Here is a 15992-nt window from a genome sequence, read left to right as displayed (position 1 = left end):
AGGAGGCCAAAGGTATTGTGCAATCATTTCGACCGATGGCGCCATAACCTTTGGCCTACAGTCGAGTAGATGGCGATAATTTAGAATAGAATAGCTTTTTATACGTAAACACACAAAATAGACATACATACATACAAAAAACCGGGCAAGTGCGAGTCGGACTCGCGCACGAAGGGTTCCGTACCATAATGCAAAAAAAAAACAAAAAAAAGCAAAAAAAAAACGGTCACCCATCCAAGTACTGACCACTCCCGACGTTGCTTAACTTTGGTCAAAAATCACGTTTGTTGTATGGGAGCCCCACTTAAATCTTTATTTTATTCTGTTTTTAGTATTTGTTGTTATAGCGGCAACAGAAATACATCATCTGTGAAAATTTCAACTGTCTAGCTATCACGGTTCGTGAGATACAGCCTGGTGACAGACGGACGGACGGACGGACGAACGGACGGACGGACGGACGCACGGACAGCGAAGTCTTAGTAATAGGGTCCCGTTTTACCCTTTGGGTACGGAACCCTAAAAAACCGGGCAAGTGCGAGTCGGACTCGCGCATGAAGGGTTCCGTACCATAATGCAAAAAAAAAAACATAAAAAAGCAAAAAAAAAAACGGTCACCCATCCAAGTACTGACCACTCCCGACGTTGCTTAACTTTGGTCAAAAATCACGTTTGTTGTATGGGATCGAGCCCCATTTAAATCTTTATTTTATTCTGTTTTTAGTATTTGTTGTTATAGCGGCAACAGAAATACATCATCTGTGAAAATTTCAACTGTCTAGCTATCACGGTTCGTGAGATACAGCCTGGTGACAGACAGACGGACGGACGGACGGACGGACAGCGAAGTCTTAGTAATAGGGTCCCGTTTTACCCTTTGGGTACGGAACCCTAAAAACATAGTGATCTCAGCATGTTGTATTATTTAACAAATTAACACATATCACTGAGAAAATAAGGATCAAAGTAAAATCGTGTACTAACAGTTTCAATCTTCTGTCGAAAGATGGCAGTAAATTTACAGTGGCTACATCATTTACTTTGACAATCCGCCTCTATACACTCTATTATCTTTGCTTACAGTTAGCGGATTTCGGGCTGTCAAAGATGGTGGAGGACAAATCCTACTACAAGGCGTCTCGCGGCAAACTGCCTATCAAATGGATGGCGCCAGAGTCCATCAACTTCAGGCGGTTCACCTCCGCCTCTGACGTTTGGATGTTCGGTAAGTCTGTTTAACCTTTTGACCACCAAACACGTCAACTGAGAGCTGTTTCCCACTGACGTCCAGTTTTTTGCGGGTACGGTTTCCAGGCAGGATCCCGTTTTCTGTAGTAAGTATGCAGGATCCCGCAAACAGAATCCTCGTGTGAAAGTAACTATACAGGGTAATTTTTGGACCGTTAGCCATATTGTGCGAGGTGTTTAGGTAGGCTATACTGAACAACTTTTTCTATGGGACCAACTCCGAAATCACAAAAAATTTTTTGACCGTTTCATACATTTTGGTCGAGTGGATGTCGACGTTTTCTGCGGGAAGGCCAAATTTTTATTTGGGAATTCGGGGTTGGTCCCGTAGAAAAAGTTGTTCAGTATGACCTACCTAATCACCTCGCACAATATGGCTAACGGTCCAAAAATGACCCTGTATTATCACCTATAGGTACTACTAAAACGGGATCCTGCAAAAACCGTACCCGCAAAAAACTGGACGTCAGTGGGAAACAGGAAACAGCTCTGACACGGGGGTGCTACAGCCCAACAGGGACTGTGAGCGTTGGAGGGTCTGCCATCTTATGGCCTGAATCGAAAACATATGTGCACATGTACATTTCCAAAGCAAGTGCTACCATCTACCGTTCTCGTCGGTACGTTTCCTTGTGCATAGTAGGTTCTGCCATCTTGTGGGGTGGGCTACATCGGAAGCATAAACTGATCTTTCTGACTGGAAAAATCTGACGGCTCCTATGCTGCCCCCTATAGTCTGATATTATTTTATTTAGGGCGACTTCCACCATTCACTAACCCGGAGTAACCGGTTAAACCTAGAGTTACCATGGTTACCAGTACAATTTGACAATGGGTTAACGGTTTAACCGTTTAGGGCCACTTGCACCATCCCACTAACCCGAAGTTAAGCGGTTAAACCCTTAACCCAGTGTCAAATTGTACTGGTAACCATGTAAACTCCAGGTTTAACCGGTTAATCCCGGGCTAGTGTAATATTGCAAGTGGCGCTTAGTGAGATGGTGCAAGTGCCGCTAAGAGTATTAAGTTTGCAATGCAAACGATGGAAATTAAAAAAAAAACACTGTGTATAAACAAGTATTTTATCGTTCCAGGCGTCTGTATGTGGGAAATCCTCATGCTCGGCGTGAAGCCCTTCAGCGGCGTGAAGAACAACGACGTCATCGGCAAACTGGAGAACGGAGAGAGGCTCGCACTCCCTCCGAGATGTCCACCGCGACTCTACTCCGTGATGTCGCGGTGCTGGGCTTACGAGCCGTCGCAGCGACCGCAGCAACATCAACTCAAGGAGACGCTCTTGTGAGTACCCGGTTATTGGCATGGTGTGTTCCCCTTATAGGTATGTCCATCGCGACTCTACTCCGTGATGTCGCGGTGCTGGGCTTACAAGCCGTCGCAGCGACCGCAGCAACATCAGCTCAAGGAGACACTCTTGTGAGTACCCGGTTATTGGCATGGTGTGTTCCCCTTATAGGTATGTCCATCGCGACTCTACTCCGTGATGTCGCGGTGCTGGGCTTACGAGCCGTCGCAGCGACCGCAGCAACATCAGCTCAAGGAGACACTCTTGTGAGTACCCGGTTATTGGCATGGTGTGTTCCCCTTATAGGTATGTCCATCGCGACTCTACTCCGTGATGTCGCGGTGCTGGGCTTACGAGCCGTCGCAGCGACCGCAGCAACATCAGCTCAAGGAGACGCTCTTGTAAGTTGGTGTGTTTCCCCTATAGGTATGTCCATCGCGACTCTACTCCGTGATGTCGCGGTGCTGGGCGTATGAGCCATCGCAGTGACGTCGGCAACATCATCTCAAGGAGACGCTCTTGTGTACCCGGTTATCCCGTCGATCAGTCGTACTAATTACGCTTATTTGGTTGTAATAATAACTTTAAGGTGGTTCGCTTTTCATACAAAATTCAAAGCTCATTAGCTCACAAATGTCGTGTACAGATACATTTGCGACGTTGCCATACCATTTCCGACGTTGCCGGGCTGACCACGGCTCGAATTTGGAGTGCCGTCATGTTTAGTGCAGTGCAATTTTGTTGACACTGATATTTGACAGGTAGTTAATTGACCTAAGCGAGTAGTTCGTCAGCTTAGCTAAGTACTATCATGGCGTGTTATGCAAACAGTCGCTTTTTTGCTTGCAAACGGAAGATTCCCGGTTCGATCCCCAGTCATTGTATGCTGGAACATAACTTTTTGTATTTTTGTTACACCTAAATTTCGTATTGTTTTTTTATTTTTATTTAATTTTTCTTATTATCATAAATCGATTATTAAGTATGGGCTACACGTATTCTTTTATTTTTACAAAGATAATTAGAAATTATACTCTTCCTAATCTCTCTGATTTTTACAATCAGGACATCCTCACTGCAATAAAAACCGGGCAAGTGCGAGTCGAACTCGCGCACGAAGGGTTCCGTGCCATAATGCAAAAAAAAAATCAAAAAAAAGCAAAAAAAAAACGGTCACCCATCCAAGTACTAACCACTCCCGACGTTGCTTAACTTTGGTCAAAAATCACGTTTGTTGTATGGGAGCCCCATTCAAATCTTTATTTTATTCTGTTTTTAGTATTTGTTGTTATAGCGGCAACAGAAATACATCATCTGTGAAAATTTCAACTGTCTAGCTATCACGGTTCGTGAGATACAGCCTGGTGACAGACGGACGGACTGACGGACAGACGGACGGACGGACGGACGGACAGCAGAGTTTTAGTAATAGGGTCCCGTTTTACCCTTTGGATACGGAACCCTAAAAAAACCGGGCAAGTGCGAGTCGGACTCGCGCACGAAGGGTTCCGTACCATAATGCAAAAAAAAAAAAACAAAAAAAAACAAAAAAAAAAAACGGTCACTCATCCAAGTACTGACCACTCCCGACGTTGCTTAACTTTGGTCAAAAATCACGTTTGTTGTATGGGAGCCCCATTTAAATCTTTATTTTATTCTGTTTTTAGTATTTGTTGTTATAGCGGCAACAGAAATACATCATCTGTGAAAATTTCAACTGTCTAGCTATCACGGTTCGTGAGATACAGCCTGGTGACAGACGGACGGACAGCAGAGTCTTAGTAATAGGGTCCCGTTTTACCCTTTGGATACGGAACCCTAAAAACGAACTATAGCTCAATTTGTCGCTAGATGGCGCTGTGCCGCGCGCAAACTGAGTAACGTTGTGTCTACTAAAATACTTTACAACATTATCAGTCTCTATTACCATAAATAGTATTGTTTTTATGTTTTTAGAGTTTTGAAATTTTTGCTAACGGCGTATTGGAATTTACCGATGACCGTTATTTGTAATTAATTTGTTTGGATATTCTGATTCAAATAAAAAAACAACATCAAATAGGAGAATAGGAGAGATCATCTTGAAACAAGAGATTCAAGATGATCTCTCCTATTCGGAAAGTTCACCTTTCGTAGGCAGATAGCCGGGTGCAAAATTGCAGTTCCATCAGTTCCATGGAAGAACATAGGATAGTTTTTAACTTATTATCATTCCAGGCCGACGAAAAGCTAGTATTAGGGAATACTACGCGAAATTGCGTAGGAGGCGCCACTACCACTATCCGTCACAATCTGGAGGTCTACCGCGAAACAAGAAAATCGCGAAATCGAAATTTCGTTATCTAACCTCCCTATTACTCTTGCATATTCGAGCGAAAAAGTGGCAGATAACTAAGTTTCGATTTTCGCGTGTCCCGGCAGGCCCTTGTTAACGAACCGCCTTGATGCGTCAATGTCATATTTTTTTTTTAATTAATTTTAAAAACAGTTTAAGGCGCAGTATGTATAAGTTAGTCTATGGTTTACTAGAGGAGCTAGTGCTGCACTCTGGCGGCAGAACACTGCAGTAATACCCCCTATTAAACATACATTAACTAACTGAGGCTTGTAAAGTTTTATAATGAATGGGGTTTATAATGGCACGAACGGTCTCAGTGTAGAGGCCCCAGTACACAGTGGTGAAGGATGGGCCATGCCACACCCTGGCCATTGTGTACAGGGGGCTATGGTATGCAATGGCGGACGACTGCCGTCAGTTGTCAGCCGTGGTGAGCAATCGGGGAGTTGTCGGTTTATTGGCACACTTCAAAGGAATCGTGGCGTACCGTGGCCTGTGGTGTTCACACAGTCGCCATTGTTTGTTTAGTTTCTTGAATTTTTGACCGCTTGATTAAATGTTAATAGCCCAAAATGTCATTTTTGTGGAGCAATGAAGAGACTTATCAGTTTATTATAGATTTATATCAATCAGAGCCTGCAATTTTGATTTTGATTTTTGTTTTTTTTTTGATGCACCATTGTGTGAACACCTACGTGATATAGGCCTACTGTTGCGCATTTCAAAGCATGGCTTGGCATGGACCATCTTTGACCACTGTGTACTGGAGCCTTAACGGTTCACGAACAACATAGGTGTGTCAGCTCAATTTGTCGCTAGATGTCGCTGTGCCGCGCGCAAACTGGCTAACGTTGTGTCTACTAAAATACTACTTTATCAACGAGCACATTGTCAGGACACTTCGAAACTATTAATTACACTTGCTAGTTTTATTAGTTTTTGTAAACGGCATATTGGAATTTACTTATGACCGTTAATTGGTAGAAACGGACCAGAAAAAGTCGGCAGCGGATAAAAGAAAAATAAAAAAATGGAAAAAAAATATGCGAATGGTTAGAAATGCTACCGGAAAAGGAGGCTATCGAGAAAAAGTAAAATGGTAAAAATTGCGAATGGCAAAAATATCAATATGGAAAATACGATTTTCGGAAGAGACAGTACACACTCTGTATTTAAACTTCCGTGTGACATGTAGTAACAAAGTAGTATTAATGAAGTAACAAAATAATCGTAAATAAATCCATGGAATTAATAATACAGGTGGTAGGGTGATGTAGTGAATAAAATAAATTTCACGAATAAATGTCTTTTAATATTGCTTACCTTCGTTGGTATATCTTGATTACAGCAAGAGCAGTATACGTGTTTGTCACGTACCTCCAAAAACGGAAAATTGACACAATATTCGAGTAAAGATGACATTTTAGAACGTTTTCTTATACATTAGTAAATATAAATTTTAGCTAAATATAATCGTGAAGATACAATAGCTAAACAATAACGAAGTCAATTTATTGTTCATCTGATTGACAATGTGTCAGTCAAAAACGTGTTTACTCATTTCAAGTGGCGATATCGTTTAATAAAGAGGTTGATAAATGATAAGTGATAATTGTTTATGAAAATCAAAAATACTATTTGAAATCATCCTATAAGTGGTTTGACGTCATCCGCACTTTTTGTACGACCCCTGCATTTGATAGCCCAAGCAGTGCAAATGTCATTTACACGTCATAATTTCATAGAAGTTTGACGTTTAAAATAACACTTTCACTGCGCGGGCTATCAAATCCGCTGCAGACTATTCTTAGTCTGTATTCCGATTCAAATACCAATAAGATGCAAGATGATTTTCATCTCTCCTATGCGGAAAGTTTACCTTTCATAGGCTGATAGCCGGGTAGAAAATTGCAATTCCCACCTAGGGTGGAAAGTTTTTTTTTAATTTGTACTTCGAGCAACTGCTTACAGCTAGAGATGGGTCGCGGGTATTTACACAATTTACCCACCCAGGTAAATACCCATCTACCCGGTATTTACCCGTTTGCTGACTATTACATAAAAAAAAATACGGACGGGTAGATTCATTTCTTGTTGCACATGTCGATTTGTGTTAAAGTGGAGATATAAACCGAGTTAGGCCCACTTGCACCATTCCACTAACACGGTGTTAACCGGTTAAATCGTTAACTTACTGTCAAATTGTACTGGTAACCATGGTAACGCAAAGGTTTAACCGGTAAACCCTGGGTTAGTGAATGCTGCAAGTGGCCCTTAATGGTTGTAATTATTGTGTGTCGTTTAAAATGAAATGATTTAGTGAAACCTGCAGTTGTAACTGAGGATTTTTTAGTATAATTTTGATAAATAATAAAAAGGCCGTCATAAGTGTAATTTTTTAAAGACGAGTAAATTATCGTAGTTATACGTTGATAATACACATTCGAACTCTCGGCCGCGGGGGAGGGGGGAGGGGGTAAAATGAACTTTTTCATATTTTTTGGAATCTGTCATTAATATCGAAAAGTGTTGTATGTATAAACTAAAGTAGACAGAATTTCCTACAAAAAAGGTTAAATACATTTTTGTCCTAAAACTAACTGTATTTGACTTATGAGCTTCCCAAGTGGGGATGCTGCACAATTTTTTTTATTATCATTCATAAGTAGTATTTATTTTCATCTTTCTAATGTATATTAAAAGCGTTTTAAAACATTTCCGGAAGCCAGGGTATGATTTTACATAATTTTCATAATTGGACTGATATGTTAAAATCGAACTTCACCTCATAGCAACCTTTTCGTAATTAGTTTGAACATACATTTTAAATATGTAACATTATAAAAAAATTACATAAATTAATCTTATTTATAATCACATACCATTAAACACATCAAATTTAGAAGAAAAACGAAAATACCCGCGTATTTACCCGCGGGTAGGTAAATACCCGCTCTCGGGTATTTACCCGGGTAGTTACCCATCTCTACTAACAGCCATATATGCCATATTATTCAGTTAAGACCTCTTATAATAGATTCTGCATTTTCAGACCAAGTATTACAGAAATTAAATGTCAATTGCATGTCATTGATAAAAAAAAAAACAACGGGTTGCACTCCGGGAGACTGACTCAATGACTAAGTCCAAAATGTCTGCAGCACTATGTATAATTGACCCATCCTCCTTTCTATTGAAAAACTTTAGTTCCGAAATTGCTGGCCAGTGAGCTTAAATTTGTAGCGTTAATTGTTTAAAATTCGAATAGAAATTGTGTAACTTTACTTGCAGACCTCGCATCTAAATATATTTGGTCATGATGTTTTGAGTTTTATTCACCAGTCTAGTACTGGTTCACTTTAATTAACGATTTCATCAAGATGTAGCTTTATTGAATTATATTTGAGTGCTATAAAGTTAGAATGTAACTGTGAGATCCTCGTATTTCAGCCCGTACAAGAACATTGAGCTTTATTGCTTAATATAAAAGTCCAGTTTTAAATAATTGACCTGATTATGATACGTTATGACTAAAGTTCTTTGGTGAATAACATTGTCCGTGACACATGACGTCAGCATTACGTTACGCGTTACGCTGAATCGAGTTTATCATTTTTCCCCCACCTCAAAAAGTGCTCAGCGCCGCTAAAGAAGTTTTCACTTCAAATATACTTACTTGAATACTATACTTGTATTTAATATTTACTTTCATTTCGTCTGTTACGAAGATTATAGTCGGGCACTGCGTTCCTACAAACGGTTAAATTTTACAAAATAGATGTGTTAGCGCAATTTATCGCTAGATGTCGCTGTGCTGTGTGCAAACTGAGTAACGTTATGTCTACTAAAATACTACTTTAACGACGAATGATTCAATCAAGGTAACGTTTTAACAATGTTGTTGTAGAAAAATGTTATTTTTGCGAACGGCATTTTGAACATTTCAATGACCGTTATCTAATTTGTTATTCTGAATAGGGTAATTTGCCAGCAACTGGCCACACTAAACTATAAATCAATTCTACGAGTATTCGACCAAAATAGTAGAGGAGGGTAAAAATGACATTTTTGAACGATAATCGACTCCTATTTTATGTGATTTACTAAATTGAATGACAGAAAATACGGATTTCTAATAAATTGTAGCAAAAATGAAATAATATAACAAGTTTTATCATTTACACAATTTTATTGCTCAGTAAAATTGTGCAATATGTTTTAACTGTTTGGCTGTTGAGACCGATTACCTTAGTCTTAGAAGAAAATTTTACTTTTATGCTCTACAGCATAAAATGCGATTTTATGTCGTCTACGCACGACATAAAGGTGCACTTTTTGAGCATGAGAAGTGAAAATTAAAATAGTTCATTGTGATACAAGTGTGCTACGTTGGTACAGTCGCCATCAGATATATCGGAGCGGCCAAGGTGCTCACATATATCTGAACACGCCTCTATTGTCAGGGAGTTAGAGCGCGTGTTCAGATATTGTGAACACCTTGGCCGCTCCGATATATCTGATGGCGACTGTACACGCACACGAGCCGATATTGTGCGGCGCCCCGAGTCCTTGTTGTAAAATCTACTCGACCAATTTAAGAAGGCTTCCTCTCCGTACGTATTATTAGCAAATAGTTAAAATTTTAACTCTATCGGTTATTTTATTTTATTTTATTTATTTAACACAATTATGTTTACACGGCATTACAGTAAAAATACCAATGCGCCGAGAAACGCTTACAAAATATTTCATTACAACTAAAATATAACACAAAGTAGGTACAAGATACAACATACACAGGAAGAACAGAAATAACAAATCACATAACATAGTATTACTACACGGACTGTGGAAGGCCTGTCATCCATCGTCTCACAATACTTCAGACACTCACGGTGCACAGTCGTCCATCTCCATGCAAACAAATCACAATCAGGTGCTGACGTCAGGAGCGCATTGAGTAGCGTCAATGCACGAGGGAGCGGGGAATTCCTGCGTGACACAGTGCGCGCCGATGGCACCGCCAACAGTGGGCGCACCCGCGGTCTTAGATTCATCCTGGGAATATCCGGCACGTGCAGTCTGAGCACACGACTCACGAGGTCTGGACAGTCGGATTCCCCGCGCAGCATGCGACAAACAGTAGCCAGTAAGTTGCAGTTACGCCTTACTTCTAGAGAGTTGTAGCCAAGTGCTCCGAGCAAAAACTTAGTCGGGTATAAAAATGGGTAAAACCCATACATTTTCTTATACAAAAATCTAAGAAAATCCTTTTGAATCCTCTCTAGAACTAAGGCGTAAGTCGACTCATACGGGATCCACACGACTGACGAAGTAACCAACTTGCTTCTCACCGCACAAGTGCGATAATATAATTAAAAGCGCGCGTACGTAATATCTAGGGCTATGAACCTAAAAGCGGTTCAATAAGTTCCATGTTACGAGCAAGTGTGTGTTCCATGTTTTCTGCACACCTTTTAGAACAACAGTGACCGAGTGACGGCTTTCAGAGCATGAGAAATGAGAAATAAATGTATTATTTGTGTTTACAGTGAGATCCTGCAGGAGGAGCGCAGCACGGCGTGGGACACGATGCGGCGCGAGAACCGGCGCGTGGCGGCCGCCTCGTGGGGCGACGAGCCGCCGCCCAAGCCCAGCCGCCCCGTCACCAACCTCACCGGTGAGCACATATGTATCTGTATATACAATAGTGATATAGTCAAGCTTTTCAATATCGTACCTCACTTAGGCCACTCAGCAAGCTTAGCAACACGGTACTCGGCTGAAAAGCTCTTTATTATATCACAACTGTGACAAATCGCCGTAATATGAGACCACTTTTGTTAAATTATAGATTTGTAAATAATATTATTGTAATTTGCATTTGCATGACTTATGTTTTAAGTATTTAGTTATAAGTTTGACTGTTTGTACGCCTATTGGTAAGACCATGGTGATTCTATATTAAATCATGTTCCATCATTGTATATACCCATGTTCTACAGACAATAAACGAATTATGAATTATGAACAATTGTATAAAATATTATTAGGGTTCCGTATCTAAAGAGTAAAATTTTTACCACCTTTTTAAAACAAATAAAATAATAATAATTAGTATACCAGCTTTTGTTTGCGACTTCTAGGCCAATTTGCACGTGCATCTAACATCAAAACGATAGGTATCTGAATGATGTCAGTCTTTTATGGGTGAATCAACTTTAATGCTTTTGCAACCATTTCGGTGTTACTTAATTAGATATTTTTTCTCGAATTGTACTTCGTGTTTCCACCAAAAAAAAAAACAACGGGTTGCACTCCGGGAGTGCCGAGAGAAGTGAAAACTCAATGACTAGTCCAGAATGTCTGCAGCACTATGTATTTATAATTGACCCATTCGTTACGCGTTACGCTGAATCGAATTTATGATTTTTTTCCCCACCTCAAAAAGTGCTCAGCGCCGCTAAAGAAGTTTTCACTTCAATAGTACATTATTGTCGAGGCTCGGAAGTAGCTACTTGCAGGCTGAGGATTCGTTTTAAACGGACGACCTTGGGAGTCCGTTTAATTGAATCCGAAGCCAGCAAGTAGCCTTCCAGCCGAGTCATATATAGTGCTTTTCTCAAAAATGGTGCAAGAAATATAAATATCATAGAAATGTTTTACAAAAGCAACGTTCTTACATATATATTTTGACAGAAAGAAGCCCTTGCCGCCTTATTATTTTTTTTAATAAAAAAATAGAAGTGTATTTTTCTGCCAAAAATACGCCAACCTATTTGAGACATCTAAATAGTCGCGGTACTAATCATCTGTTTGGCTGTTTAATGGGCCTGTGCCTTCATTTGATATGGCCATTTCAACTTTTAAAAAGTTTGGAACTCGACAAATAATGGAATTTGTATGCAACATTGCAGTCCCAAAATCGAGACTGCAATGTTTTTAACTTTTTAATTTTTGACTGACCATAAACTACGCGCTTCGCGACCTATTTTTTAGACGGCAAATTCGACTTTGCCGTCCATTTTTGAGAAAAAACATTTTCTCAAACATGCAATGAAATATTGATGTTATGTTCCTTATAATAGGCTGCGAAGTATGACGTTTCAGGTGCGGCTAGGACAAAAGGTCGTTAATGGAATTTCATACAAATCTTGCAGGCCTAGGCCGGCAAAGTCCTCTTTTTTAATTTTCATTTCACAGATATTTGTGACACAGTATCGTGGCATTCATCCATTTAAAAAAAATAGAGGCTGTATTTGCTGACAATGACACTCTGCCACTATTACGCCTATAAAAAAAAAAACAAAAAACAATGTTTGCTATAAATTTGCAGTTTTATTTGTATAAAATCAACATGAACTTAATAAATAATATATAATTAATCAAATTCTATAATTTTAAATTATAAATTTAACTACACAAATAAAAACATTTAAAATATTTCATCTAAACGTTAGCGGTAAAAAGGTCTACTCAAACACGCGTAGTTATTTTTTTTAATTGTTATGGAGGTAAAGTTGAAAAATTTTCATTCTATTTTATTGGATTTATGGTGCGTTGTTGATTTTTTTTACTTTAGTATGAGTTCCGACGAAATAATGAAATTAATATTAATTGTAATCGTAGGTGTTGGAATTGGCAGCGTAAGCAGAATTGATTTTAAATAACTTGCTGCCTCTGCCGCCAAATCAAAGACGAAGTATGTATATGGTTGCTTATGGCAATTTTATTATTTGAGAAACTAAGAAAAATGGCTTACAGTTTATTAGAAACAGTTTTGTGGCATATTTTAAATGAATGTAACTACAAATTCGTCAACACTGTGGAAATTATACTTATTTACTCCATGCATAAAGCAACGATGTATGTGAAACATGATATCAACATGAAAGACTATGTAAACTTATATGACGAAAACGACAGTCAGACGGATACAAGGCGAAAAAATCAAAGATACATGAAAATATACGGGTAGAGTCTGTGCGGAAAGAGAAGAGTCGTGGGATTTGAGGGCGCGCCAGTGCTATTTTATGGTTTTTGCTATGCTGACAACACTGGTCACGTGATTATAGTACGACACTAAAGGTCATGATACTTGTACCCCTTTTGTTCCGGTTTTTTACCATGGCTTACTAAACGGAGCCTGGTGGTGGTGCCCGCTCGTCAAATCAATGCTCTGATTTAGCGCAGGCACTAGTTTTCTTTTTAAAACACACTTTTGTTTTTATGTTTCAGATACTAAAAAGTGACAGTGCGATTGACAAAACTGCTAAAACTAGTTAAGAATCTGCCCAATACAACTGTAATTTTAGTACCAAACAAGATAGAGTCTCATTTATGTACTACCTAATCTGTGCAGTCCAACAGTTATTTTAATACAAAACCGGGTAGATCGGGTAAAAATTGGGCATTAGAACTGTAATTTTACTATCTGGGATATATTTCACCCATTGTAAACTTGACTTGTAATGTATGTGTACATTATTAATAATAAATATGAAAATGAATAAAAATAGTGCATAAGTAGGTAGGCCTTATTGGGATATGTCCGGTTCTCTCATCTCACGATATTTTACTTCGCCGAAAAGTCTGCTAAATATGAAATACTTATAATTTCGTAACTAACAGAACCTAGTAAACGAACTTACAAATAAAGAAATATTTTTATGAAAAGGTTTTATTCTTTGTAATCGACGTCTGAATTAAAATATTCAATGTCACTTATGTTTGAGCTAGCTTCAGAACAACCAGGGACTGATGTGAGGAACTGGATGTGCTTGAATCCGGCACGTAGATTACGAATTCTTGCATATCACCTACTTAGCGGTCTTTTATTCGAGATACCGTAGGTACTTTTACACAATCCTGAAAAAATAATTACATATAAATATGCATAAAATGGAAAGTATCAAGACTATTTGTCAGTTATTTTAAAGATCATGAATGACCTGCATATTTATGAAAATTAATATATTTTGAATGAATATACTTACCGATTATTTACCGGAGACAAGTTACTTAGGGGGCTTATTAAATAGGTAATTATTTAATATTAAATACAACATCAATACCCGCGAATAGCGGAAACACGTTCCGCGACTTTTTGTAAGTCGATAGTCGGCTTTTAGCCGTTTTCTTCCCGCTGACAAAACCGAACAATGTTAAATATAATTTTTCTTGTGGTTTTATGTACGGTTTCATCGTGTTTTGAAAATATTTTATACATAAAACTTGCGGTTTTTGTTAATAAAAATATACAATGACAGAAGTTTGTTTACTTTTTACAAGACAGGTGTCAAGGGTTGGATTGCCATATAAAATTTAAAATGTTAGTTCCCGTTTCTGCCACGACTCTTCTCTTTCCGCACAGACTCTAGTAAAAATACACGACTCGTGTAAAACATACGCGTGATAATGATATAGGTATGTTGGTTATATTTTGGGTGTAGTTTACTTTTAGTTTTTTCTATAAATAAAACTTGGGTTTCGTGGATTTTTTATTTTATTTATTTCATTGCATGTTTGAGAAAAGCACTATACATACCTCGGCGGGAAATGGGGTTGCCCGCGCTCAGACCTATCCGGCCTCGCTTCGCTCGGCCGTCTATATGTCTTCGGCCGGCAACCCCTTTCGTCCCGGCCTCTGTAGTAATGTACTATTATTCAAAACACCCGTTGTCCGCAGCGGCCGAATCTAGCAGCGGCGGCGCGGCGCCGCAGACGTACATCGTGGCGCAGAACCCGCTCGTGCTGGCGCACCTGCTGCGCGAGAACCAGGCGCGCGCGCTCGACCCGCAGGCCTACACCACGCCCGCCTCGGTATTCAACACCGTCGCCGTCGACTTCCAAGCTCTGCCGGAGGACACCGACATCACCAAAATCATCAACCCCAAACCCGATGAAATCATAGACATACCCCTGCAAACCGTCCCTATCCCCGTCGCGTCGCTTCACAAGCTCGACCCCGTCGTTCCCGAAGACACTTTGACTGTCGTGGTCGGCGCTAGGGAGAGCTGCGATAATCTCTGCCAGAACGTCTCTGAAGAACCTTCTCCGGAACCGTATGCCAGTAGAGTTCGGTCGCTAGAGAGGAACACTCGAGGGACCTTGTCGACGGCCGAACGAGCGCCGATCAGAATGGGTTCTTTGGAACGCAACGCTCGCGGCAGTCTCTCCCATCGCGGCTCCCCCGTCCCTATAGCTCCCTTCACTCGCCAGCACTCGGTCCCGGCGTCGCCTCCGCCGAGAAACAGAAGGGAACAGGACATAGGACAGTTCTCTGTCCAGGGCTCTTTAAATGCGCAATTGGCCGCTAGTGTCGTCAATAAGATGCGATCGCAACCCGATCCGCCTCTAGTCGAAGAGATCTATGATTTCGGGGGCGATAATGTCAAAAGCTGCGTAGCCGTCGCCGCCCAAAAGGCAGGTCTAAAGCAGCAGTACAGACCTTCGATGGTCGCCTCTCATCCGGTCACGTACGGCGTGCCGGTCGGTGTCGTCCAAGGCGTCCCGTACTCCCAAAGCCCAGTCAAACCTAGTCATGTCATGCAAATGATGCCAAAGCAGATGCCGTCGCCTCCTATAGCTTCTAGTCAAGCGTTTTTCCCTCAACGCTCAGCCAGTCCGTTATCCCAAACCTTCGTGTCTCAGCCTATGGGAGTGATCCCTCCTATGTCTTACGCGAGCGCGTCTCAGCCTATATACAGTGGGCATAGCGTGGTACAAGGGCCTCAACCGATGTTGTATCGGCCGCAAGTGTCCGCGCAGACCGCGAGTCAGTACACGGCGAGCGCGGCGTTCGCGCCGCGTCCACACTTCGCGTCGGCGACCAGTGTGGACGCGCAGGCGCTGTACGCGTCGCGGCAAGAATGCTCGGCGGTCGCGGTCGCCCAACCCGTCCAGGTGAATTTCCCTGCATGAAGGTTTCTTAGACATTTTTTATTTATTTCGTAGGCTCTTAGCTGCATGTTGGCGACTTGTAGATTTTGTATTTGACAGGCACTTGTATTGTACATACCCTAGTTGTGACACGTTTTATTTTTGTAAATGTTTATTTTTTTTGCAGACATTTGTGTGTCCGTTGGTTTTCTCCGGTAGAAT

At 40.6% G+C, this 15992-nt stretch overlaps 1 protein-coding gene across 1 annotated transcript in view; it reads left to right on the top strand.

Moving 5' to 3' along the window:
* The window catches only part of LOC134673779 (focal adhesion kinase 1), a 119583-nt gene that overhangs the window by 93458 nt on the left and 10133 nt on the right, over positions 1–15992 (top strand). Inside the window, exons 17-20 of the mRNA XM_063531805.1 lie at positions 1084–1225; positions 2343–2547; positions 10442–10569; positions 14578–15788. Of these exons, the coding sequence (XP_063387875.1) occupies positions 1084–1225; positions 2343–2547; positions 10442–10569; positions 14578–15788 (1686 nt within the window). The remainder of the gene's footprint in view (positions 1–1083; positions 1226–2342; positions 2548–10441; positions 10570–14577; positions 15789–15992) is intronic.

This window comes from Cydia fagiglandana, chromosome 19 (assembly GCF_963556715.1).
Source record: "Cydia fagiglandana chromosome 19, ilCydFagi1.1, whole genome shotgun sequence".
Lineage (NCBI taxonomy): Eukaryota > Metazoa > Arthropoda > Insecta > Lepidoptera > Tortricidae > Cydia > Cydia fagiglandana.
The sequence above is the reverse complement of the archived record's forward strand: the minus strand, read 5'-3'. Positions and strand labels throughout refer to the sequence as shown.